Below are 21716 nucleotides of genomic sequence, written 5' to 3' on the forward strand. Positions count from 1 at the left end.
TTCAGCAGCAATGAAAAACCCAGAGGGTGGGAGCCGTGTTTTGGGGAGTTTTTCCATCGGGCTGGATTTCATGCACCTGCCCTGTCACTGCCCCACCACTTGCAAGATGCCGCCTGCCTTCATCGCAGCGCCCGTGAGGATGCTGCCGGGTGGCTGGAGAAGGAGGGCTCCTTCTCACAACGCTTAATTTCCCCTCTCTGACATGACCTGTGCTCACCCATTGCAACTTGTAGGATGGTATTAACTGTTCTGAAAATGTATATTCTCTCCTCTCACTGGAGTGCTGGAGAATTAAAGGGCTCATCTCCTTTAACGCATAATAGGATATGTCTTGTCAGCACAGTGTTCCGGAATGAAAAACATGTAAACAAAAGTATGAAAAATGTTAATGCAGAAAATGGCCAAGCAGATTAGTGTGTTAAGCACCTCCTGTACAATGGAGATAAGAGGGCTATACAGACTTCTAAACATCTTTATAACATGCCTCTTAAACTGTTTATTTTTATAAATTGTTCGCTATAACACAGAAAACTTGCTGTATATCTTACAGGCTGTTTTCTCTGCAGATGCAGGATGAAATCCAGGCTCAGCCGAAGCCAATGACCAAAAGCCTTTGGATTTCACAGGGCTGTGGTTTCACCCATGGACTCTTCCCATTAGACAGCTTAGGTTAATTGCGCTAACAATTACCTCCCATGTGATGACCAGCTCAGAACGGCTCCCTCCTCCTCCGCTGATGTTCGTTGGTGTCACCACAGGAACTGGAGAAGAAAAGACGTTGGTGCTTGCAACTCCCCACCACTACTGCTGGGGGTCTTGCCAGCCGCACAGTCAGAGCTTTTCCTAGCTCACGTGCAGCTATTCTGCCTTTCAACACGTAGACCAGGGACTGTAACAGTACACTTTAAATGATCTGAAATTATATTTACACATTTTCAAGTTTCTAAGGCTGAAGCCACAGATGTATTTGATACATGAGTACCCTGGTTCAAAAAATTAATTAAAGAAGCTAGTAGAATCAAGTATCTGACATTATTATACCTCATCAACTAATTGGCAAAATGATGTTCCATTCAGACTGTAGCTGCAACACTACTGATTTGCTAATTATGCATTTGTTCAGTAAACATGTTGTTGGAGCAATATATTAATTTTTTTAATTGGCTGTATGCTTTTCTTAGGAAATTCAAAACTCATAATTTGCTTTTCTGCTTCTCCCAAGACTATAAGTGCCCAAAAGTTAGTTGATTAGAGATTGATTTCCCCAGCGTTGCTCCAGGTGCATGGCACCATAGGTACAGGGTTGAGGTCAAGCAAGGCGCTGGTGTTCCAGGCTGATGGAGCTTCTCATCACTCAGACGGCTCTTGGTGGAGAGGCAAGGAAAATACCAGCATTTCTTGCCTCTTGCTCTGTATTTCTGTAAACATGCCCACCGCATTAACCTAAAAACACTACCAGGTTTTGGGAAGTGGATTGTGATGCGATGGATGGAATTTAGACAAGACCAGTCTTGTTCTTATTGTATAGCTCTCTGTAGATCTACTTGCAAGGATGATATCATGTTCCTTTTTGGCTGCTGGAGAAGTTTAAAAAAAGAGGACAACCCTGGAACTGACCGAGACAGAAACCCCCTATAAGAGGGCATTTGTACTGTTTACCATTTTCAAAACCTTGGTGCTATTTTTGGAAATTTCAAAATTGTTTGTCATTCCCTTCATTCAGCTCTCACTCTCTGAAAATTGGCTGTGTCAAGACAGGGCTGAAGACAGGGTCAGAAATAGGTGGGACAGTTATATCTCAGATGCTTTTTCAGAGATTTTGGCAAGTTTTGCTGCAAATGCCCGTCCTTCCCCATGCCTTTGACCCAGCATTAGCTGCCAGCTGCAGCAGAGGCAATAAAGGCAATAGCCCTTTAAGTTCACAGAAATGCACGTGAACCCACCGTCACTTCTAGATTCAAGTCCACATATAAATCTTTATCTGATTTCATCCTCTCTAGCAATGTAGAAATTTCACAATAATTTTGTTGTGCAGTCATAAAAGTGAGTGCAAGTGCAAAAGGACCAGGATCTTTTGGAGAGTTTAGCATAGGTATTCAATTTTGTCACTCACAATCAATGTCTTTGTGCACATCAGAAGCAGATAATCTAAGACTGAAAAGAAGAGCATTAAAGGAAAAAAAAAAAAGACAAAACAGACTTTCAAGCCTAGTGTTTCACTGTTTCGTGAACCAGTTGATGCTCAATTAGTTCATGTGTTAAATGTGTTCAGTACTTACTACATTTGCATGGGGAAAAAATTCGTACTACTGCTCAGCAGAGCCTCAACTGGGTCATAGTTGAGAAACAGATGAAAATTTACAGCTGAGTGCACCAACAGAGGCTCAATTAATTCTCAGCTCCATTTTAATGAAATGAACAGTGGCTCATTTGCATCCACAAATCTACTAATGCTCAGATTTCAGCTGGCAAAATAGCTATTATAACAGTGAAGTTCAAATTCACCCTTTCGTGGCCAGTCTTCAGCTGTCCACACTGTGATACTGCTTTCAGTTTCCTATTATGACAAAAAAAAATAAACTGCTACTTCTCCCACTGCACAGCAATGTTTTGAGACAGAATGATTTACAGCAGTGAAGGGGTTAAGCAACTAAACCCTGAAGTGAGTCTTTCTATTCCTTTTGTTTAGCTTCAGACAGTGCTTTACTGTAAGGAAATAATGTTCCCTGCGCTATTGCCATGATAAATATTATTAATTTTATTGTTTCTTTCTCTTTCTAGCCCTAGCCTTGTGAATCCCTCTAATAAAAAAATAATAAAAAAAAAAATTAAAAAAAAAGCTTTAAAAGATGAAAGCTGTTGCTGACTGTATAGGTAGTTTTGAATATCACACTTTACAAAGCCCCACGGTGGCAAGAGCAAGAAAGATTTTCTCAAGACTAATTTTGACTTCATGATCAATCACGTAATGGAGAACATATATCTGTGATACTCTGCTGGGAAATTTAGAAAACCTGGCCTCTTCCTGTCTCCAGCTTTTCTTTAGCCTTCCCTTTTCACATTGCCCCCGTACTCCTTGCAGGTGAATGCTTCCTGTGGTTCTGCTGCTGGAGGAAGGGGTCGTGTACCACTCGGGCACGCATCCCCCAGACACCTGTGGCCAGGCAGGATCAGTGCATCTTTCCAGGATGGAGGCTCTCAGGCTCTTCCCTTTGCTTGGGAGCAGCCCGCAATCTGCTTTACTGCCACGCTGGCCAGGCGGTCCTGACTGCTGATAAGACTCATTTGATGTCTCTCTGCACCTGGAAAGCTGACCAAATCTATCAAAATTGGGGTTCCAATGATCAAATAGGGTTTTTTCTGGCATCAGTACTCAGTATAAGTTTTTCCTTCAACAATAGGACAAAGAACTTATTAAATTTAACTCAATTGATTTAATACATTTTGAGGTAATTCTGCCTTGGGACAAATATTCTGAGAAACAAATGGATCCCTCTTTCTAAGGATATATGTATTTTCTGTTGTGTAATGTACAATACTGTATTTTGAGTTCTGTCTTGAAATGCAGCTTGCCAAACTTCAGAGCTTGGCAAAAGAGATAAACAGAAAAGAGAAAGTGGATTGTAAAAGCTGCTTCCATTTTACTGCTTTCCGTTCTATAAATACTGATTTTATAGGTGGGAGAGAGTTGATAAGCAGAGGGCTGGGAGAAACATAAAACAAACCAAAGGTTTGGGTTTCAAATAAATTGCACCAAACTGAGCAGGTCAAAGGACTGACAGTGTCGGTCATCCAAGAATGAGTCTTCTTCCTATGAGGTTCCAGGTCCCAGAAGATAAATGTGTAAAGGTTAGACAGACGGATGGTAAGGATCCTGCCCTGGAGTCAGTAGAAGCTATTAGTTTCACCGGGCTTTGGATGCTGTAATTTATTCCCTCCAGTTAAAGGCAATATCCTGTCCCTGCTGATGCTCAGATATCAAACATGCTCTGCAGCAAAGGCGTTGCATGCTTGTGCTAGGATACGCCAGAGTGCTGGCTGTACCATTTTCTATGCAAGTCCCTGAGGAGGGTATAATTATAAGTGGAAGAAAATAAATGTTTCTCCCCAATTGCTTGAATGAAAACTTGTGTTCAGGCATGGGGATTAGATATATTTTGGGACATATCAAACAGATGAAGCATGGGCCAGCTCCAGCCTTTATTGCTGGCCCAAGTAAACTCCAAACCAGAGAGCAAAGTGTGTGGTACCTCAATTATGGCCAAGCATCCCTTGCACCGGTACTTCAGATCTGCTGTCATGAAGCCACAGCAGCCACAGACTAAAATGCCAGGCAGATATGTACGTAACCCTGTAGGAGTGAGTGTCTCTGCTGCAGTGCAATTCTCACACTCAGGAGCTGGCAATGTGCCTGTGTGGAAAAAAAATGACCGGAACTCGGGACTTACCTGCTGCTTTAGTTTTCAGTAGAGCTGATGGTCTGCTTGGCTCCCCAATTCCAACACTATTGCTGGCAACCACACGAAACTCATACTCAACCCAAGGGCTTAAGTCAACCACTGTTGCCTTGTGAGTCCTACCATTAACAACTTCAGGAACTAAAGGTAAAATAAACAGGTCATGACAATTTATTTTTGGAGTAATTAATGGTATATGCAAAAAATACAAGGCAACTCTCAGATTGCTCACCTGTTGAAACTGCCTGCCAGCCAACTGAGAAGGGAGTCCTCGTCTGAACACTGTAGATCTGGACTGGACTATTATTATCTATTCCAGACTTCCAGGATAACACAGCAGTAGTGCTAGAAATATGTTCAACTTTAACATCTTCTGGTGGACCTGGGGGGCCTAATATGATTAGCATTTTAAGATGATGGTAGTAGGAAAAGAAGACTCATTACTGGGTTGGGTTGGGTTGGGCAACTCTTACTTTCTCAAGTCAGTGGAATTACTCATGAAGCTGCAGTTTCATAAAAGCAGCACAATCTCTAAATGATGGCTTCATGCCTGTATTACTTTTTTCTAATTAATGAGAGTCAGGAAAATGAATGTCTTTATGTTACTAATACGAAAACTACAAACAAGGGAATGATTATTTTTTTGTCTGACAAAGAAAGTTACCCCGTGTGTCTTTTGTTGAACCATCCAACATTTTCAGGATTCCTATTGGATTTAATCAAAACTCAGGTTTAGAAAGAATACAAGATGGTGCATTATTCAGATTTCTGATTTCTGCTAGGGTTTAGAAGATCTACTCCAATCACAGCATTTCTCTTGCTGCTGGCAGTACAAAAAAAGTAGTTACTTGACCACAGAAAATAATTTTTCATATTATTTCCAAATAGTGAAAAGGAACCAGGTCTCTTGTTTTTTTCCTTCCAGCCTGCGCAGTGACCCAGAGATGCCCAGCAAGGAGCAGGTGACAGCAGTCTGCTGAAGTGTAGGACTTCCCCATGCCCTGCCACGTTGGCCTGTGTGGCCAGAAAAGTTCACCTTCCAAAGAGGCCATGGCAGAATTGCACAGAGCTCCCTGGGTTACCTGCACGCTAGGATCATGCTGGGCAGAATCTCAATCCAATTTTGGGGCCAACGGTACAAGACATATAACATTTCACTATTGACATTTTGAATCGCTATCCTAGGAACCATTTAAACAACAGCTGATCTTAAGAATTTCTAATTCCTCCAGAAGATATATGTGTCTACATTTAACAGACATACCTCTTACAATTATATCTACTGTTGCAGATTGACTGTCTAAAATTGTTTGTACCATGCACACATATTTCCCAGAATGATGTAGCTGAATATTTCTTATCATCAAATCCCCAGCAGATTCCTGTAGATACAAAGAAAGTAAACTAATCACTCACAACATGCTTTCCATACTGGACATTTTTATAAATTGCTCAATATTAATAACAAATGCAGCTTTTAAATTAAAATATTCATAGCTATCATCAGTTTCTTTCATGTGGACATTTTTATTATGGCTTCACAAATAACTCAAGCGCCTTTATGAAATTTGAGAAAGAAAAATAAATGGCTGCAGTCCTTGTAAAGAAACAGTGATTTGCCATGCATATAAATAGCGATGAAAGAATTATGATAAATATTTGTGTCGTCTAAAGACTGTGGCAAATAGTTTCATCAAGCGCTAAGGAGTTTAAAAAACTTACTCTTCCAATTCTTTCAAAATGATGTATTCCTCTATTGAAATCAATTTTATCACCATTGAATGACCATGTGAACACCACATCAACGGAGGGATCATGAGACACCTGGCATGGAAGGACTATGCTTTCTCCAACTGTTACATCCATATTAGAAGGTGGAATAGTAATTACAGTCCTTTCTGTGGAGACAAAAAAATTCTTTTTTATTAACATGCTTATAAAAATAGTAGATCTTGAGTGAGTTTTGTACCATTTGTGAAATGATTTAAAATTGGCCCAAATGTCCCATAATAAAGAAAATTATCTCTAATACGGTGATGATTTCAGAACACTCTTAGCCGTGTGTAGCCTATTACTTTTGCAGTATCAATACAATGAGCGCAGTGTGTGCCTCTGAGAGCGAGCAGATGTCAGAGGCAACATGCTAAATTAGTCATATGTTACTTTGTAAAGCCCATTGTCAATAGATATGATTTCAGCTCAAAAAGTGCAGACTTCGTTATTAAGACAGTTAAAAATATGCCCATGGTTCTTCAGACTTGGAAATCTCTCCTTACAGGAAACTGCAGCAAAAGCAAAATTGCTCTCCGTCTCCGCTTACTGTATACGTTGAGATCCTTAATCTATATTAATGTTAGTGGTAGTTTACCGCACGATGTTGCTTACATTACAGCTTCAAAGAAGAAATCTTCACAGACAGAATAACTATTTATGTAATCTTTTTTAACCCCTTACACTGAGAAACCAGCTTGCAGCTCTTATTAAGAGAAGTAGTAGCTCGCGAAAAGGGAAAGAAATAGGTTTATATGGCTTCGCTTTTGTTGATATGACTGGCAGATAGATTAGAGGTAACAACCACTTTGCTGTAAGCAATTCCCTTGAATAAAGCTTTTGTGCATGAAAGTGTTATAAAATGGTGAGAATTTAGAGGCACATGAACAAAATGAGAGCAGAATCTATTCAACAATATTAATACATTCTGAAAATAATGTGAGACGAGGAGAAGAAAATTTTGCATGAGCTGTATTAGTTCAGTGTTCATTCTGGCTTAACCCTGTGTGTTAGAAATGGGCTTGAACATTCAGGATTTTGGTTTTACCAAGGCCTTGGTTCCAAAAGGTTGATGCGTGATAGGGCATCCAACCCTCACCTTCAAACACATTTTCCTTCAGACTGTCACCATCATTCCAGTAACGGATGAACGTGTAGGTACAGACAGGCAATATGGACCGAAACTTGAAGGGCTTCTTCCTAGCATCTAGGCTGTGTTGGGTGAGTGACGTGGCAGTGGTCAAGTAGCAACAAGGTAGGATGTTGCATTTTCTGCCAACCTTTTAAAAAACAAACTGGATGTCACTAGTTTCAGTGATATACCTGCTGCAGGTGTCAGGTAACGTTTTCCAAGGAAAACAAAGAAAGAACTTGTCTGATTGTTATTGTTATAGACAAATCAGTGGGGTTTTTTTCTGGCATCATTAAGAGAGTGTCAGAACTTCTCATCGTGAGTTAGAGCTCAGACCTGGAACATGGTTTCTTAGATTTCTCTGCGTACTCTGATTGCTCTTCACAGCTGTGTAAAACTATCATTGTGGCAGCTCCATCAGTTTGTCTGAAGTCAAGGACTGCAGAAATGTGAAGGCCTCAGATGACTGTTTTGAAGATACTCCATCATTAGGTTAGAGAAATGTCTTCCTCTCCCTGGAAGCAGTGTGTCAGATGCAATAAATTCCAGATGATTCAAGGGCCATGTTCTTTGCTGGCACAACTCCACTCGTTTCAGCGCACACTGGCAAAGAACTTGGCTCTATAAATCTCGGATGAAGTAATTCCATTGTGAAGTACAGGTAACTTTTGTAGAATAATGTTGAAAATATCTGGGAACTACAGAGAACCTCCACAAAGTTTTCTTTCCTGGCTTTTTCTCCTGTATTTCTTATTCTCATAGCTGAGACAGAACTGCATGAATAAAACTTTGAGGAGAAAAATTCTATTACTTGAAATAATGCTGTATATGTTAAAAGAAGAAAAAAGAAATAACACCCTGCTATATGTTAAAAATTGGGAAGTTGCTTTCATGATAGATGGAATTTCTCTTTGGCTGTAGCAGGTGGAGAGGCATGATCTACTGGCCTGATGTGGTCCTCCAAACTCGTCATCTCCTCCTTTAAAGCCATCTTGTAAGACTCTCTCCCTCCTTAAGCCTATAAACCCCATGCATCTCTACACTGAGCGTTTAAAGCCAATGAAATATGGCATTGAAGAAACAAAGTCTTCTCCAGAACATCACAATTGACCTCGACTTGGAAATTCTACATTGCTCTGAATGTTTATGGTATGCTTTCTCCCAGATTCCACTTGGGTTTTGTCTGTTTTGTCTTCAGCTGTGCAGGAGAGTTGTATCCACAGAGGTTCTCTTATAAATGATGCAAAAGGTTACACCTGATTTACAAGAGGGTGCTGAAGGCTCTGGCAAGTCAGCCTGGGCCATCCCCAACCTCACATAGCTCCTGGGTCTGACCAGCGAGGTGGAGCTGGGAAATCCAGGAGGTGGGAACCAGCTCCTCTGAAATGACTGCAAGGGTCCCCTCCGCAGCTCCTGCCTCCTGCACCGTGTAACTGCCCTGGGGATGGAGAGGGCTGGCCCTAACAAGGCTCGTTCACATTGTCAGTCGATTAGAAGGGCAACAGCGTGTTTCGTCAGCCTTCCGTCGGTAAGCTCAGAGTCTGGATGTGAGTAAAGAGGGTTCAGCTTCCCAGGCCTCTCGGGCAGACCCCAAAGCCCAAGATGAGCTCCTTGCTGAAGATACAAACTGCTGCTGGTATTTTATCTGTCTTGCTTGAAGCTGACTTGGATGTGTCTGTTTTGCATTGCTTTGATGACAGCCTGAAGATACCCTCTGAATTGGGTACTCTGCTAAAACTCCAAATCAAGGATGAAATTTACCCTTTCTGCTTTGGTTTACTCAGCTTTTATTAAAGCTTTGCACCACTACTGAGTTTTCCACATGTCAAGTACTCCCTGTCCTTCAAATTTCTCTTTATCTACCCTTCGCAAGACCCACATCACCTCTACTGCCATAAGACTTAATGCCACCTCATTTTGTAACTCCTGCTTCTCCGTGTTGGATGGTTGGTCACCAGGATCGGTGCATTTTGACTGTTCCGCAATGCACTGTGTACAATTACAGCATTCTATAAATAAGTAAAATACCATAAATAAAATCAATTTATTTCTATGGAAAGGTCGAAGTAAGACTAAGCAAGAATGATACAAACAAGATTGCCCAGAATTTGTAATCAGATTCAATAGTTACATTCTAAAACCCATAGAATACAAATGGAAAATTATGTCCTATTTTTTGTAAAATCTTTAAGTCTCCATCAAAGCCAGTCGTCTGCTGTACGGGAAGGGGCCATTACCTCCCACTGGCTGTAACGAAACTGGCTGGGAATTTTGTGAAACTTTTCTTCATCAGAAGGTTCCAATAAGCTTACGATTGCCTCATTAGCTCTGTCACATAATTTCTTGTGTCATTTTTTGATCACACATTCAAAGACATCAGAAAGAAGACATCTGATATCCTGTTATAGAATATTAGAAGGAGTAAAAGTTCCAGAGATCATTTATCTGTGAAAACCTATGGAATGCCTCCTTAGGGAAAAAGAGAAATATTTTGAAAAAGAGGCATTCTATGGAACCCTCTAGTGAACTGGTATTTTGGAGTATCAGAACATAACGATTTCTTATAACACAACAATTCCTGATAGTTATATGCTGTTAGTTTTATAAAAAGTTTACTTCTTATCACGGACCTATTTGCCCCCACCACATATATGTTGAAAACTGCCTTTTTGTGAATTACATTGGGTTTGCATGTGAGGTGTGGTTTTTTGCAGTGTTAGCAAAAAAAAAAAATCCATTTTATTATGGTATTAACATCCTCTTGTACCTCTTGTTCCAGCCTGCTCATACCCAGTGATACCACTGATGTAGAGTGGTTCACTAGTGCGATATTTTCTGCTTCTTTTATGGGGTTGTCTTTAAGACTTCCACCTCAAATACTTTTAAAAGCTTCTTAAAAGCTCTTGGTTCTACATTATCTATCTATCTTGCTTAGCAACTGCAGACATGCATTATATGGCAAATCCCATTCCGGAGGAGAAAATAGATAAGATGTTCTGAGTGCTGGAGGTATAATAAAGACTTCTCACACAAAGAATAAACAACTCAATGAGCAGCAATAAACTTAATTTGCACATTAGATATGCTTTTCCAAGTTCTGACATTTCAGTTGAAAATAATGCTGAAGCAATGAGGCCTATAATTGAACAGCCAAAACTTCTCCAGAGGGGAAACAAAAACAAATGTTCCCTGCAAACAAGATCATTTTTATACTGTGTTGTTACTCAGTGTTTTAATAAACTTCATAAATGCCAAACAAAATATTTTTTTCATGTTTTAATGTGATTTTCCCATATTGCTCCATTAGGATGTATGTATGTGATATGTGAAATGGTATATAATCTTAATAAAGTCAGAGCTGCCGAAACCCTAAACTTCTTGGCTTATTCATTGCTAGCTGTGCTGTAACATCGTCTCAGATCACACATTGCACTGCATCAATGCTAATTGCTCTTTCATAATATGAGTATGAAAAAGATTTTTGCCAGATGCAGTAGGTTAGGGAGGAGGTCATGCCTGCAGGCTACAGTAACCATTCTGAAGTCATTGAAAACAAGATTATTAAGAAAAAAGAGAGAGTTACAAATTACATTTAATAATGTGCTCCTCTTGTAACTACAGAAATTATTATTGTTAGCTGTTTTGCAAAACTGATAAATATGTTTACTATAATCTGAGAAGTCTCACTTTTTAACTTGTTGTCCTCATTTAAAATCAACAAATATGAATATTTGTCTAAGAAAACTTCTGTATTGAAAGATCATGCAGGAGCAAAAAACAAAAACAAAAACAAAAAAACCCCAAACATACTACGTTTGTCCCAGTTTTCCTTCTTTTTCTTCTGTCAGTGGTCAAAGATCAGAGGATAGAGAGCCTAGTTGTTTCATGTGCTGCACATAGGAATATCTAAACAAGCAATTTCTCTTTTCACATACCCCAGCTCACCTGAGCGGTAAGTTTGTACAAATGCTTTTTATTAATGGAGACAGACCATCCCTCAGCACAGCAAAATTTTGAAGCAAAGGACTGCTTTGGACATAACGTACTTTAATATGTTCCACAATGTCTTTAACTGTGTTTCAAAGAAGGGTGAAAAATACCGCAGGGAAGACATTCCCCTGCAGAGCATCCCTGGATTGGGACCAGAGCCAGAGCGTGTGGTCACACCAGAAGCTCAGCCCCAGCGCAGACAAACCTGCAGCTTTGCAGGGAAGGAGAATTACGGCAGACGTGACCATTTGATATGAGGTGTCTCCTAGCCAGAAACATGCTTTTCTGCATGTTTGAACTGATAAACACAGGATAACTGTTAGGGAAGTTATTTATATACCTCCAACTAAAACATCACAACATCTACAATTAAAACTCCTGGCTTTACCAAGGTGCTCTGAAAAGCTGAATTAGGCAAAAAAAAAAAAAAATCAAATGCTTTCAGACAATGGGGTGTCCTGTGAAACAAAGTGTCTTAATATTAATACCCAGGAAAACAAAATAGTTTGAAAGTGTAGTAGGTACCCTAATGATTCCCTTGTTTTATTATTAATGCAGACTCAGAGACGGCTGTGGAGGATGGCCATTTTAATATGCAGAATCAAAAGTCATCTGAAGGGCCAAAGAAGAGTTTTTGCTTGGCTCTGATCTGTTTTGGAGTTATTTATTTACCAAGGCAGCGCACAGCAGCTGGGATGCAAAGCAGGAATGGGTGGCTTCAGGATCTGCAGGAATGCAACATATGCAAGATATATCTACCCCACGCCGAAGAAAATAAACCCACCTGATTTTCAGCTTACTTCATAACGTCTTATTTCTTTTTGGCACCCCAGCTTTAAAGTCTCTTCTGCAGTCTCATGTGTGATATAAATTGTGAGCGAGCTGAATAAACTGATCCAAGCACACTGCACAGGGTACACTCTACCTCCTCGCTGTCTCGGTGTCTTTTCAAACCCTGGCTGCCCAATGCCTGCAGCAATGCAGCCTACACCTGCGATGTCTAAATGGTACCGCAGTGGAAATATCGTTATTAATGTTACTACGTGTTTCTGTGGATATGTTGGGAGACCTCCCTGATAAACAAATTGATCATCAGCATGGTGCAGTCAAGAGGTTTTCTTTGCTGCAGGCAGTGGAGAGCTAAGTTTCAGCTTTAAACTGCAAGTGAAAACCTGTCAATACTAGCACTGATTGGCACAGATTTGGGCGTCCCAAAGAAAAAAAAAAAAAGGCAGATACTTTCTAATATTCATAAAGCACAAAAGAAGATACTAAAGTACCTTTCACAATCAGGTTCCCTGAACTTCTGGCAACTCCAAACTGATTTGTTGCTATACAGGTGTACACCCCGGCATCTGATTTGGTGATGTTATAGAGCCTGAGACTGCCATCCTCCAGTAAGGTGACCCTGGGGAGAAAAATAAACAAACGAAGAAGAAGAAAAGACTTCTGTTACAGGAATTGTAATAGAAATGTAGTGCTAATTTTAGTATTTAAATGCTTCCGTTATACTTTTTTGTCTTCTACAGCAAGTTGAATATGTACCAACCAATTTTCACCTCTGCTTATTATTGATTTCTATATTAGGAATGTTATATTGACATACTGGAGTTGACCATTAACTTAGCTAGCTGACTTTCTTGCAGTAAAATTTGGAGTCTCAAGAGAAAGAAGGAAGATCCAACTTGTTACCTAATTGTGCTATATTTTACCATGGGGGGCTTTTTTTTCCGATCCCAATGCTTCTCTGCCATACTAATGTTGTGTCTGAGCCCAGCTGTCTGTGCAATTCTGTGCAGGATTATTAAAAGATATTAGCAGACTAGCTGAGATGCTGAAATGCCATCTCACAAGCCAAGGAGCCAAATCAAATACATCGCTGTCTCACAGGGCCCTCAAATCACCTTATTAGTCACCATGTTGTTTACGCCAGTTTGTAGAGTATTGGGTAAATTGCATTTAATAGTAATTTCAGGACCACTCCTGGGTTTTATGGACAAAATTAATTTCTAAGCTTGTTCATATGCTTCTTCATGTCAGTGAGATGCTTTAGTATGTGAGTCAGTACAGAGTTTGACATATGTTTTCCTTAGGTAAGCTTTCGCTGCATGCCTGGCACCTTTTTGCTTCTACGTACAAGGACAACACCTCAGAGTTTTGAGATTTTCTTCAGAAATATACAGAACACGTATCTATCAAAGGTAAGAGCTCCAAAATGAAACCTGAATTAGGTAAGCAATCAATTTTTGGACAGAAAATAATATCGTCTTGTAATGTTTTGTTAATTTTGTGTCAGATCTTCCATCCACCTGTTGCACCTAGTAGATGTTGACGTTCTTGACCAATTTTTTCTGAGGTTAGAAGAACAGTGGGCTGAAAGACATGAAGTTTATGGAAGTTTCATAAAAATGGGGTCAGGGTCTCTATGTACAACTGTTCTTGCCGGTGAGGCCACTGCATCAACACGTTCCTAAGTAGGCATCAGAGAATCTGCACCTGACCGGGGAAGAGCTGCACTCAAATACCACACTTTCCTACATCTGACAAAATCCAGCTGTAAGTCACAAATCCACAAGAAAACAGGCTTCATTCACTCCAGTGCTCACTGAAGCACTGCATTATTTTTTTATATTCCTCTTTTAATTGACATTTAAATCTAATACAAGAATCCTTTTATAAAAATAAAATATCTAATTCATGCATCACAGCTTGGGTATTTAATATTTATTACTAACAACATAAGATTGGATGATGTAATGAATTATTAAAGGAAACGAACAATAACGAGAGCAGAAGTTGAAGCTGGCAGTAATATCATAGCCATTAAACACACAAAAAACACCATAGTGTCTTGCTGCATTCCACTCCGGTATTTATACGCTTGTAGCTATATGTGTAACACACATTAGACCTTGTTCTGCTTCCCGTTACACGCTCCCAGCCCCTCAGGTGATGGAGAGAAGCACCAGACTTGGATTTCTGGCGGTCTTCTCACTCACCCCCCGCCCCCAGTTTCATGTCTCCCCCTCTCACTGGCCTTACCCTGCTGAAAGATTTGCCCCTGAGCAGGGGTGGATTGAGGAATGAGAAAAGCTGAGATGTCCCCGTGGTGCCGGGCACTCTCTCACTGGGGCGTGGAGCTGAGAGGGGCAGGGAGTTTGGCTTGGACAAAAAAATCTTTGTTACCTTGGCAATAATCACCATGTACTGCAGCAGTTGTTTGCACACAATTTGTAGTACGACGAGAAAATAAGTTTGAGTTTAATAATCCATCATATACCCATATTAAACTGGAGAGGAGCAAAATATGAAGCAACAAAGTATGCTCTTCAATATAATGATGTATCAACTAAATGACATTTTTCAGATAAGGAAGGATGAATAAGCAAGAAAGAGCTGAGCCTTTCTGCTGGCATCTCGATGTTGAGCATCAAAACGAGAGACTATGGGTGCCTCTCCCTCTCAGTACGGGGACACACCTGATGACAGTATTTCAAAGGCAAGTTTAAATATGAAGAAACATTTGCAAGTATTTCACTTCTGCCTCTGCAATTTTCTTTGCATTAATGATGCATTTCTTCACATCAGTTTGCACCAGCCACAAGAAAACCCTCTCATTAGAAACTGCTGGTGATAAAATAGTTGATTCGATTGACTGGTTAGCTAACATATGGCCGCTTCATCAAACAATATCAAAAGAGATTCAAGTGTGAATCAGCAAATGTTCACAAACTGGATACCTCAAAAATAAGTTAGAACAAGTCACTGTAGTGTCTTTCTCACCACCAAATATTGATGTCCTGTTATTTTTACTGCAGTTGCAGTAAAACAAATTGGGATCCAGAAGTGGGCATGAGGCATAAAAGAGTCAATCCCAGCCCCCAAAAGCTTCTAATGTAGGCAAATGCACGGGGAAAACAGTCTGTAAAAATATAGAATAATAAAGGGGAGAATCTCTGAAGGCACAGGCTCTCCACGGATTTCTGGCTAGGGCTTTTTGACTGAAGTTTAGTCATGTCTAGCTCAGATTATTTCCCCCTGTATTCTTCTTTAGGAATTGAGACCTGAATAATTCCCAGCTTCCCGGTTTGTCCACTGAGGGGGGTTTGTACCCACTCAAGAGCTCTCAAAGTAACATTTGAGCTGAAGAAATACTGTTCTGACACAACATTTCAGCAACCAAGCAGGCTGAGGATGGAATGGCTCTTTGAATGGATCAAACCGGAGCTTAGCAAAGAGAAACCATCAGCTAATAAAAGCTCCAGAGTTGTTTGAAACAGAGGTCACGCTACCTAAAGACAATTAGGGAGCTAGCAATAAATAAGATACTCGGGCAGAATTTATGTAAAAGCACAAAGGACTCCAGAGTAATTAGTTAGCGGGGAAGGGAATTAAAGAAAAGAACGGAAAAAAAAAAAAAAAAGAGTGATTTTCAGCTGTACTGAGGTCTGTGTCAGGAGAGGGATGAGAAGGCAGAGCACAGCAGAAAATCAAGATGATGCATTTCAAATGCAAAAAAAAAAGGCAATGTGAAATAGTGAGCCAGCTGCCATGAACAACAAACTTGTCATAAACTTTCTCAGAGCCACAACTTTACGCCGTGGGTGGGTTCAGAGGGGCTGTGTTTTATCCTCTTCCATTTGTCTTTCAAATAATAGAAATGTGATTCTGAAGGCAATGGGAATATCTCCGTTAATGGGCTTTGGATCAAGCTCTAACAAACGATTTAAAAAGCAGCTGTGAAATGCACGTCTCACCTGCTGAAAGGCTTGCTGAAAACCGTTACTGTTCACAACATTTTAGACTGCGTGAAGGCTATAGATAATAATTCTTAGCATTTGCATCGCAAGACAAGGTAATTCCAAGTACTGCAACAACACAGAAAAGTTTAACTTCTCCCATATAATGCAAGTAGAATATGTTGTCTGCCAGGAGAACTGGGCTTCGAGGGACAAGAAGCAAAAGATCTGAAACAGAGCTGATAAATGCATCTGTGAAAGAAGTAGGAGAAGGCAAAATGAAGGGAGCTACTCGGGACACAGCTGTTCACAAAGCCCTGTTGCAGCAAGGGATTGCTTAAGCATAAGCCTAACTCTAAACTGGCATCTCTGACTTACAAAATGCTTACATACTTATCAGACCTGTGCTGATGCCTATGCTCCTGCCCAAATTACAGAGGTGCTACCTCTGGGTAAATAGCTCAATTAAGCAAAGTTGTTATGAAGAAAAGATGAAAATCCAGTTACATAAATCCATACAAAGTTCCTGCGCGCAAGGTCTAATTAGAAATACCAAGAAATATCATTCTGTAACAAGCCTGGGAACTTACCCTGCAAAAAGATATGGTATGTTGGATGCAGTTCACTTCACGTGGATCACAGGAACATAGGACAGCTCTTAAAATCTAGTTCAGAGACATGTCTGGCCAGTTTTCCATCAGCAGGATGCCCGTGGCAGAGCGGGAGGGCAGGGTAAGGATGCAGCGGCAGGTACCACAGCCCCTTCCCAGCACCGGGAACCTGTAACCCAGGGTCCGGATCTAGAGAGAGTGGTTTTCTAAATAGGGTGAAATCTGTCTTCAGGAATGAATCCAAATGCCTTTGAGCCTCTGCAAACCTTTAGTCCCACGACAGTTTTTGAGAAGTTTTTCCCCAGTTTATTTAAGAATAGGGTAAGCGACGTCCTTTTGTTTGTTTTTAATCTACTCATTCCGTTGGATTGATCCACGTCCTCGTCCTCCCTGGGTGACTCCATTAGTATACAAGGCAAGCATTATACACAGAAAGGGAAAACAAACAACCTACCCAAGATCTGCTGGAGTCTAAACTCCGTGTAACGTTCAAGAAGAAGAGTTTGCAATATTTCTGCAGAAGACATGAGACTGGGACGAAGTGAGAGCTCATTAAAATTGTCACACATACTTTTTAAGTAAAGAACTTGAGAAATCAAGCCGGGATGATAGGTACAGCTTTTAATTAACCAGGCCAAACAAAACCATCTCCGAAAGTGTTGTCTCATGTGAACAAAAGATTGTTGATGGCTATTTGCTTTGATCTTAAAAGCATGAAAGAATAATATGTATTTAACAAGGCTGATAGAAAAATAAAATATGAGAAAAGAAAGATGTGTCAACTCATTAGATTTTAAAGTGCAGTAGAGGTAATTTTTGTGCACTGCTGTATTGTTCAGTCAATCTGTTTCAGAGAGAAGTGTGATTTTAATTCACGGATGTGAATTGCCTTAATTCAATACCGCAAATGCCTTTGAAATCCCCATCAAAATCGGTTGAGCTTGGTTGGTGCAAAACTGGGAGGCGAATCAAGCCTGCTTCCGCAGATTTCAGCACTGCCAGTAGGGTAGCTATTTCTTCAAGGGCATAAAATAATCCCTTTCAAAATAAAGTAACCCCGATGTAAAGATTCACTCTTCTTTCTTCCTGTCTGCCTCTAACATCAAGTGTCTGACACCTCATAATGTTATTGAAGTCATCATCGTAGCACTGTGCAGATAAAAAGGGAGTATGCTGGAGCTGATGAAATCAGAGGCAAAGTAATTTTTATTATCTGAGCAATCCTATTTGAAACCATGTCTTCCCAGTCTCACTTTACTGCTCAAGAGCAAAAACACTTTTGCTTTCTTAGGCTGTGAAAAAAGATATTGTTTATAAATTTCTTCAGATACGCTAGCAGCCATTGAGACAATATCTGACTTTTCTAATTTTACAAAGATTGAGAAGCGTGAGAGAGGCTGAATTAAAAAGTATGAGGGGAAGTAAGTGAGGGGCAGAAGCATGAGCACAGCTCTCAGGTGACTCAGAATTACTGGTGATTTATGCAGATGTAAATGTGAGTAAAGTTTGACTGAGTGAATGAATTGTGCCTGCTGATGACAGCTCTGGTATTTTTGAAAAGGTCCCACTGAGTCCCATCTGAGATCCGACTGTCTGTATTATATGTTAATGATCTTTGTACCTGTTTATCCTATTCTGAGTGTAATTTGTATGCTAATAGTATTGTCATTTAATAAACTATGCTTAAAAGAAGATTTTCCTTATCTGCATGCTGATATAAATGAGCTTTAGAGTTGACTGACAATTAACTGGAAATAAAATAAACACCATTAAACTCTGTGTTAACTATTTGGATCAAAACAAAATTACACAACCTAGCTGAATATTCTTATTAAAATATTTTTGAAAAGAATACTATTAGCAATGGTAGAAGGTGCCGCTATAACACTGTTTCTCGCTATTTCCTAAAATTCCCCTCTGTTCCTAAAAAGGAACATTACTTTTGCATAGAATCTCTGCAATTTGGGACCACAAATATTTATTTTATGTAAATATATACAGACATTTGAACTGAGTTGTACTCCATCATAAACCTTCCAGACAAAATACACTATTTTCAGGAGACGGTACTCCCTTTAACATAAAATAGCAGAAGTTGTTTTGCCCTGTCTTTAACATACTCAAGTATTAAATGTGAGGCAGATGTTCTTATGCGATGACCAAAGGAAAAAAATGACAAACCCACCCTGTCTGTAGACACGTGTCTAAGTCTGCTGTAGTAATATGTCTCAAAACTTGCAGCCAGGGAATGCTGGGCAACAGCACCTCTATGTGTACAGGAACGACCGACGTGCCAACCACACAACTAGTTTAGTGATGGAACAAAACAAACAAGCAGTGATTTAATCCTTTCAGCTTTCTCAATCCTTGCGATAGTTTTAAGGTGCTTGTGAGCCTGTTCATCCCCAGTCTGCTGCGCCAAGCACACACACACGTTTCTGGTCTTTTCCCACATAGAGAACTTGGTCTCGTGTCATATTTACAAGATATGGCCCATTTATGGCTCTCCTCTGCCCTGTGTCTTTCTCTGTCCTATTGCAAATCTGCTTCCAAACGGTGGATGTCACGAGAGGAGAGGTGTAGTATAATCCTGGACTGAGGCAAGGGCCATACCTTAGCGTGTCCAGGCAAAAAGAAAGAGATCTTGGTTATTAGTCTGCCTTGTGCACAGGACGGAATGAAACATCCTATTTATGTAGCCATATGTTGATTAGTCTGAACATTCATAGCAGAAAAAAATATAGTCATAAAGTAGTACCCCGAGAAGGAAAGGAACCAGACGGTGCGAGGTTCTGTGGTGAGAATCCAGGTAGAAAATGAACTGAATTGCCAAAGAAAAAGGTTGCCATTTTTTCTATTTGCAGACAATTTCTGCTGATTTTTATGAAATCTTTACAACTCTGGTACATCAGAGAAAAGTTCTTTCAGCACGGGATGGTATGCCCACACTAGTACTATTCAATCTAATCCCACCATTAATCATTGTTTTTATGATTCAGACATTATTAGGAGTGCAGACGCAGCCATTCATAGGACCAAATTCACTGCAGATGTAAAACAAAACCCTTAATATGGGACTTAAGTAGAATTTAAACAGTACATAAGGCCCTGAATTACCCTCTGCGTGGGAGTTTAATTCACTTACAGGAATCTTCTTCCCTATCTGCTTGTCAGAACATATTTCAAAAATAAAAGTACAGTAAAACCTGCTGTTAACTTTAAAGTATTCTGTATATACAACAAGTAACTGACACCAGCGTGGTAATGGCTTGCTTTCAGAAACCCTGGACAGCATATTCATGTGCGCGCACACATAACATATACAGTATTGGACATGCTCTTGCAGTAGCTATGTTCTAATGTTGGACTGATTAATTTTTAGCAATCAAATCAGGAAACGGATTTTGGAATGAATACTTCAAAATTCCTCACTCAGGTAAATAATTTCTAGGACAGAAAAAACCGAAGCACCAAAATCCCTATTTTCTTCCACTGAGGGGTTGGTTGGACCTCCTGTTGGCTTGAAGGAAACCCTGGGGCAATCCTGACTGGGCTATAGAATTTATGCTTAATTTGAGCAATAATGGTAGGGACCACATGTGGTTCACTGAAGCCTTAGACCCACTTCCTCACCCAAAATAACATGGAGCATAGAAATTTTATGTCCTTTTAATGCGTGAGTAATATTCTATTACTTGTACATGCCCCTTAAGCAGAATCCTCCTTTCTCTGAAAATTCGAAAAGATTTGTAGTTCTCACAGAAAACAAGTAATGAAATAGCAGTATTTCTTTGTAATAAAATCCCATGGCTAAACCAGAGGCGTTAGTATCCTCCTACAAGTCCTTCACGTTGGCCAAACATTAGCCACATTCTCAAAGTACGGTTTCTATGCTTTTGCTCACATAACCCTTCACACTCAGAATGATCCCAGAAACTCCTCCCTGGAAGACTCTTTGTTCATCACGCCTACAGTATGACTGGCAACCGTCCATGTGCCTGTCATGTTATCAATATCTTCTTGCTCCTTTTCATATCACCTCCCCAACATATCCTGATCCATCTCTTACCTCTAATGTTACTCTTAAGTCGAAAACTTGTGGGATCAGGAACTATCTTCTATTTGGTGTTTGTGCAGCACCTTTTTCATCCAATACTAGTACTTTTGCACGCTATGGCAATACACCCCAGAAGAGTGCAACGGTAATGATGTGCATGGCAGTACAACTTGGACTAGAAGAGAAGCACAGAAGGTTGTATTCTCTCGTTATTTTTTGTGCAAACTCCTAATTAGGAACCTTGATTCAAAGCCCGCTGAAGTCAATGGAAAAACTCCAATGCGATTAGCTGGCGTTGGATGAAATCCTGAACATCAATCAGAATACGTGCATGGAGCAGGGACAGAACATGAACTGAAAGGGAGAGAAGGCACAACGCTGACACTCACTGGGGTTTCGTTTGCTGCAACTCTGTACGACATGGAAGAGTGACAGATTGCTTGGGACATCTCAGCATGTAGGACAGCCCCTCAGAAAGGCTCACCTTAACAAGGTTCTCAGGAGTTGAGTAGGACCATTTTAAAATTGTATTAGAGAGGTGTCATACAGAAGGGAAATTGTAATAAACCCACCATCACGCAGGTTGTCATTCGTTCTTGTACGTGAGAACATATGGTTCATTTGCTTACTTGATGCTCACGCTATCTGATGTGCTAAACACTATTGCATTAAGTAGTCAGTAATACATGATGAAATTAGGTTTATTGGCTTGTTCCATTATGAAACTCTCTAAGGAGAGAGAAAAGAAAGGAAAAGCCCTTTTCTTATGTGTTCCACTGCACTAATATTCTCTGTCTGCTGCCTGCCAGCACTTCATTGGGTCAAGTAGCAATGGGGGTCCCCTTCTGCCTTCTCATTACTCTGCAGTGGATTGACTTCAAATGGAAAGATAACAGAGAAAGAAGAAAGGGGGAAAACAAAGCAAAATAAGATTAAGAGGAAAAATAAAATATTGTCTTT

The 21716-nt window shown here is 40.1% G+C and overlaps 1 protein-coding gene across 4 annotated transcripts in view; it reads right to left on the reverse strand.

Moving 5' to 3' along the window:
- The window catches only part of LOC129211540 (contactin-6-like), a 146859-nt gene that overhangs the window by 11878 nt on the left and 113265 nt on the right, over nucleotides 1–21716 (reverse strand). For all 4 annotated transcript variants that reach the window (XM_054838778.1, XM_054838780.1, XM_054838779.1 and 1 more), the window contains 6 exons: nucleotides 12630–12757; nucleotides 6180–6355; nucleotides 5722–5839; nucleotides 4690–4848; nucleotides 4449–4598; nucleotides 691–761 (listed from right to left, as the gene is read on the reverse strand). In XM_054838778.1, coding sequence (XP_054694753.1) covers nucleotides 691–761; nucleotides 4449–4598; nucleotides 4690–4848; nucleotides 5722–5839; nucleotides 6180–6355; nucleotides 12630–12757 — 802 coding nt within the window. The remainder of the gene's footprint in view (nucleotides 1–690; nucleotides 762–4448; nucleotides 4599–4689; nucleotides 4849–5721; nucleotides 5840–6179; nucleotides 6356–12629; nucleotides 12758–21716) is intronic.

The sequence above is a fragment of the Grus americana genome, chromosome 11 (genome assembly GCF_028858705.1).
Source record: "Grus americana isolate bGruAme1 chromosome 11, bGruAme1.mat, whole genome shotgun sequence".
Lineage (NCBI taxonomy): Eukaryota > Metazoa > Chordata > Aves > Gruiformes > Gruidae > Grus > Grus americana.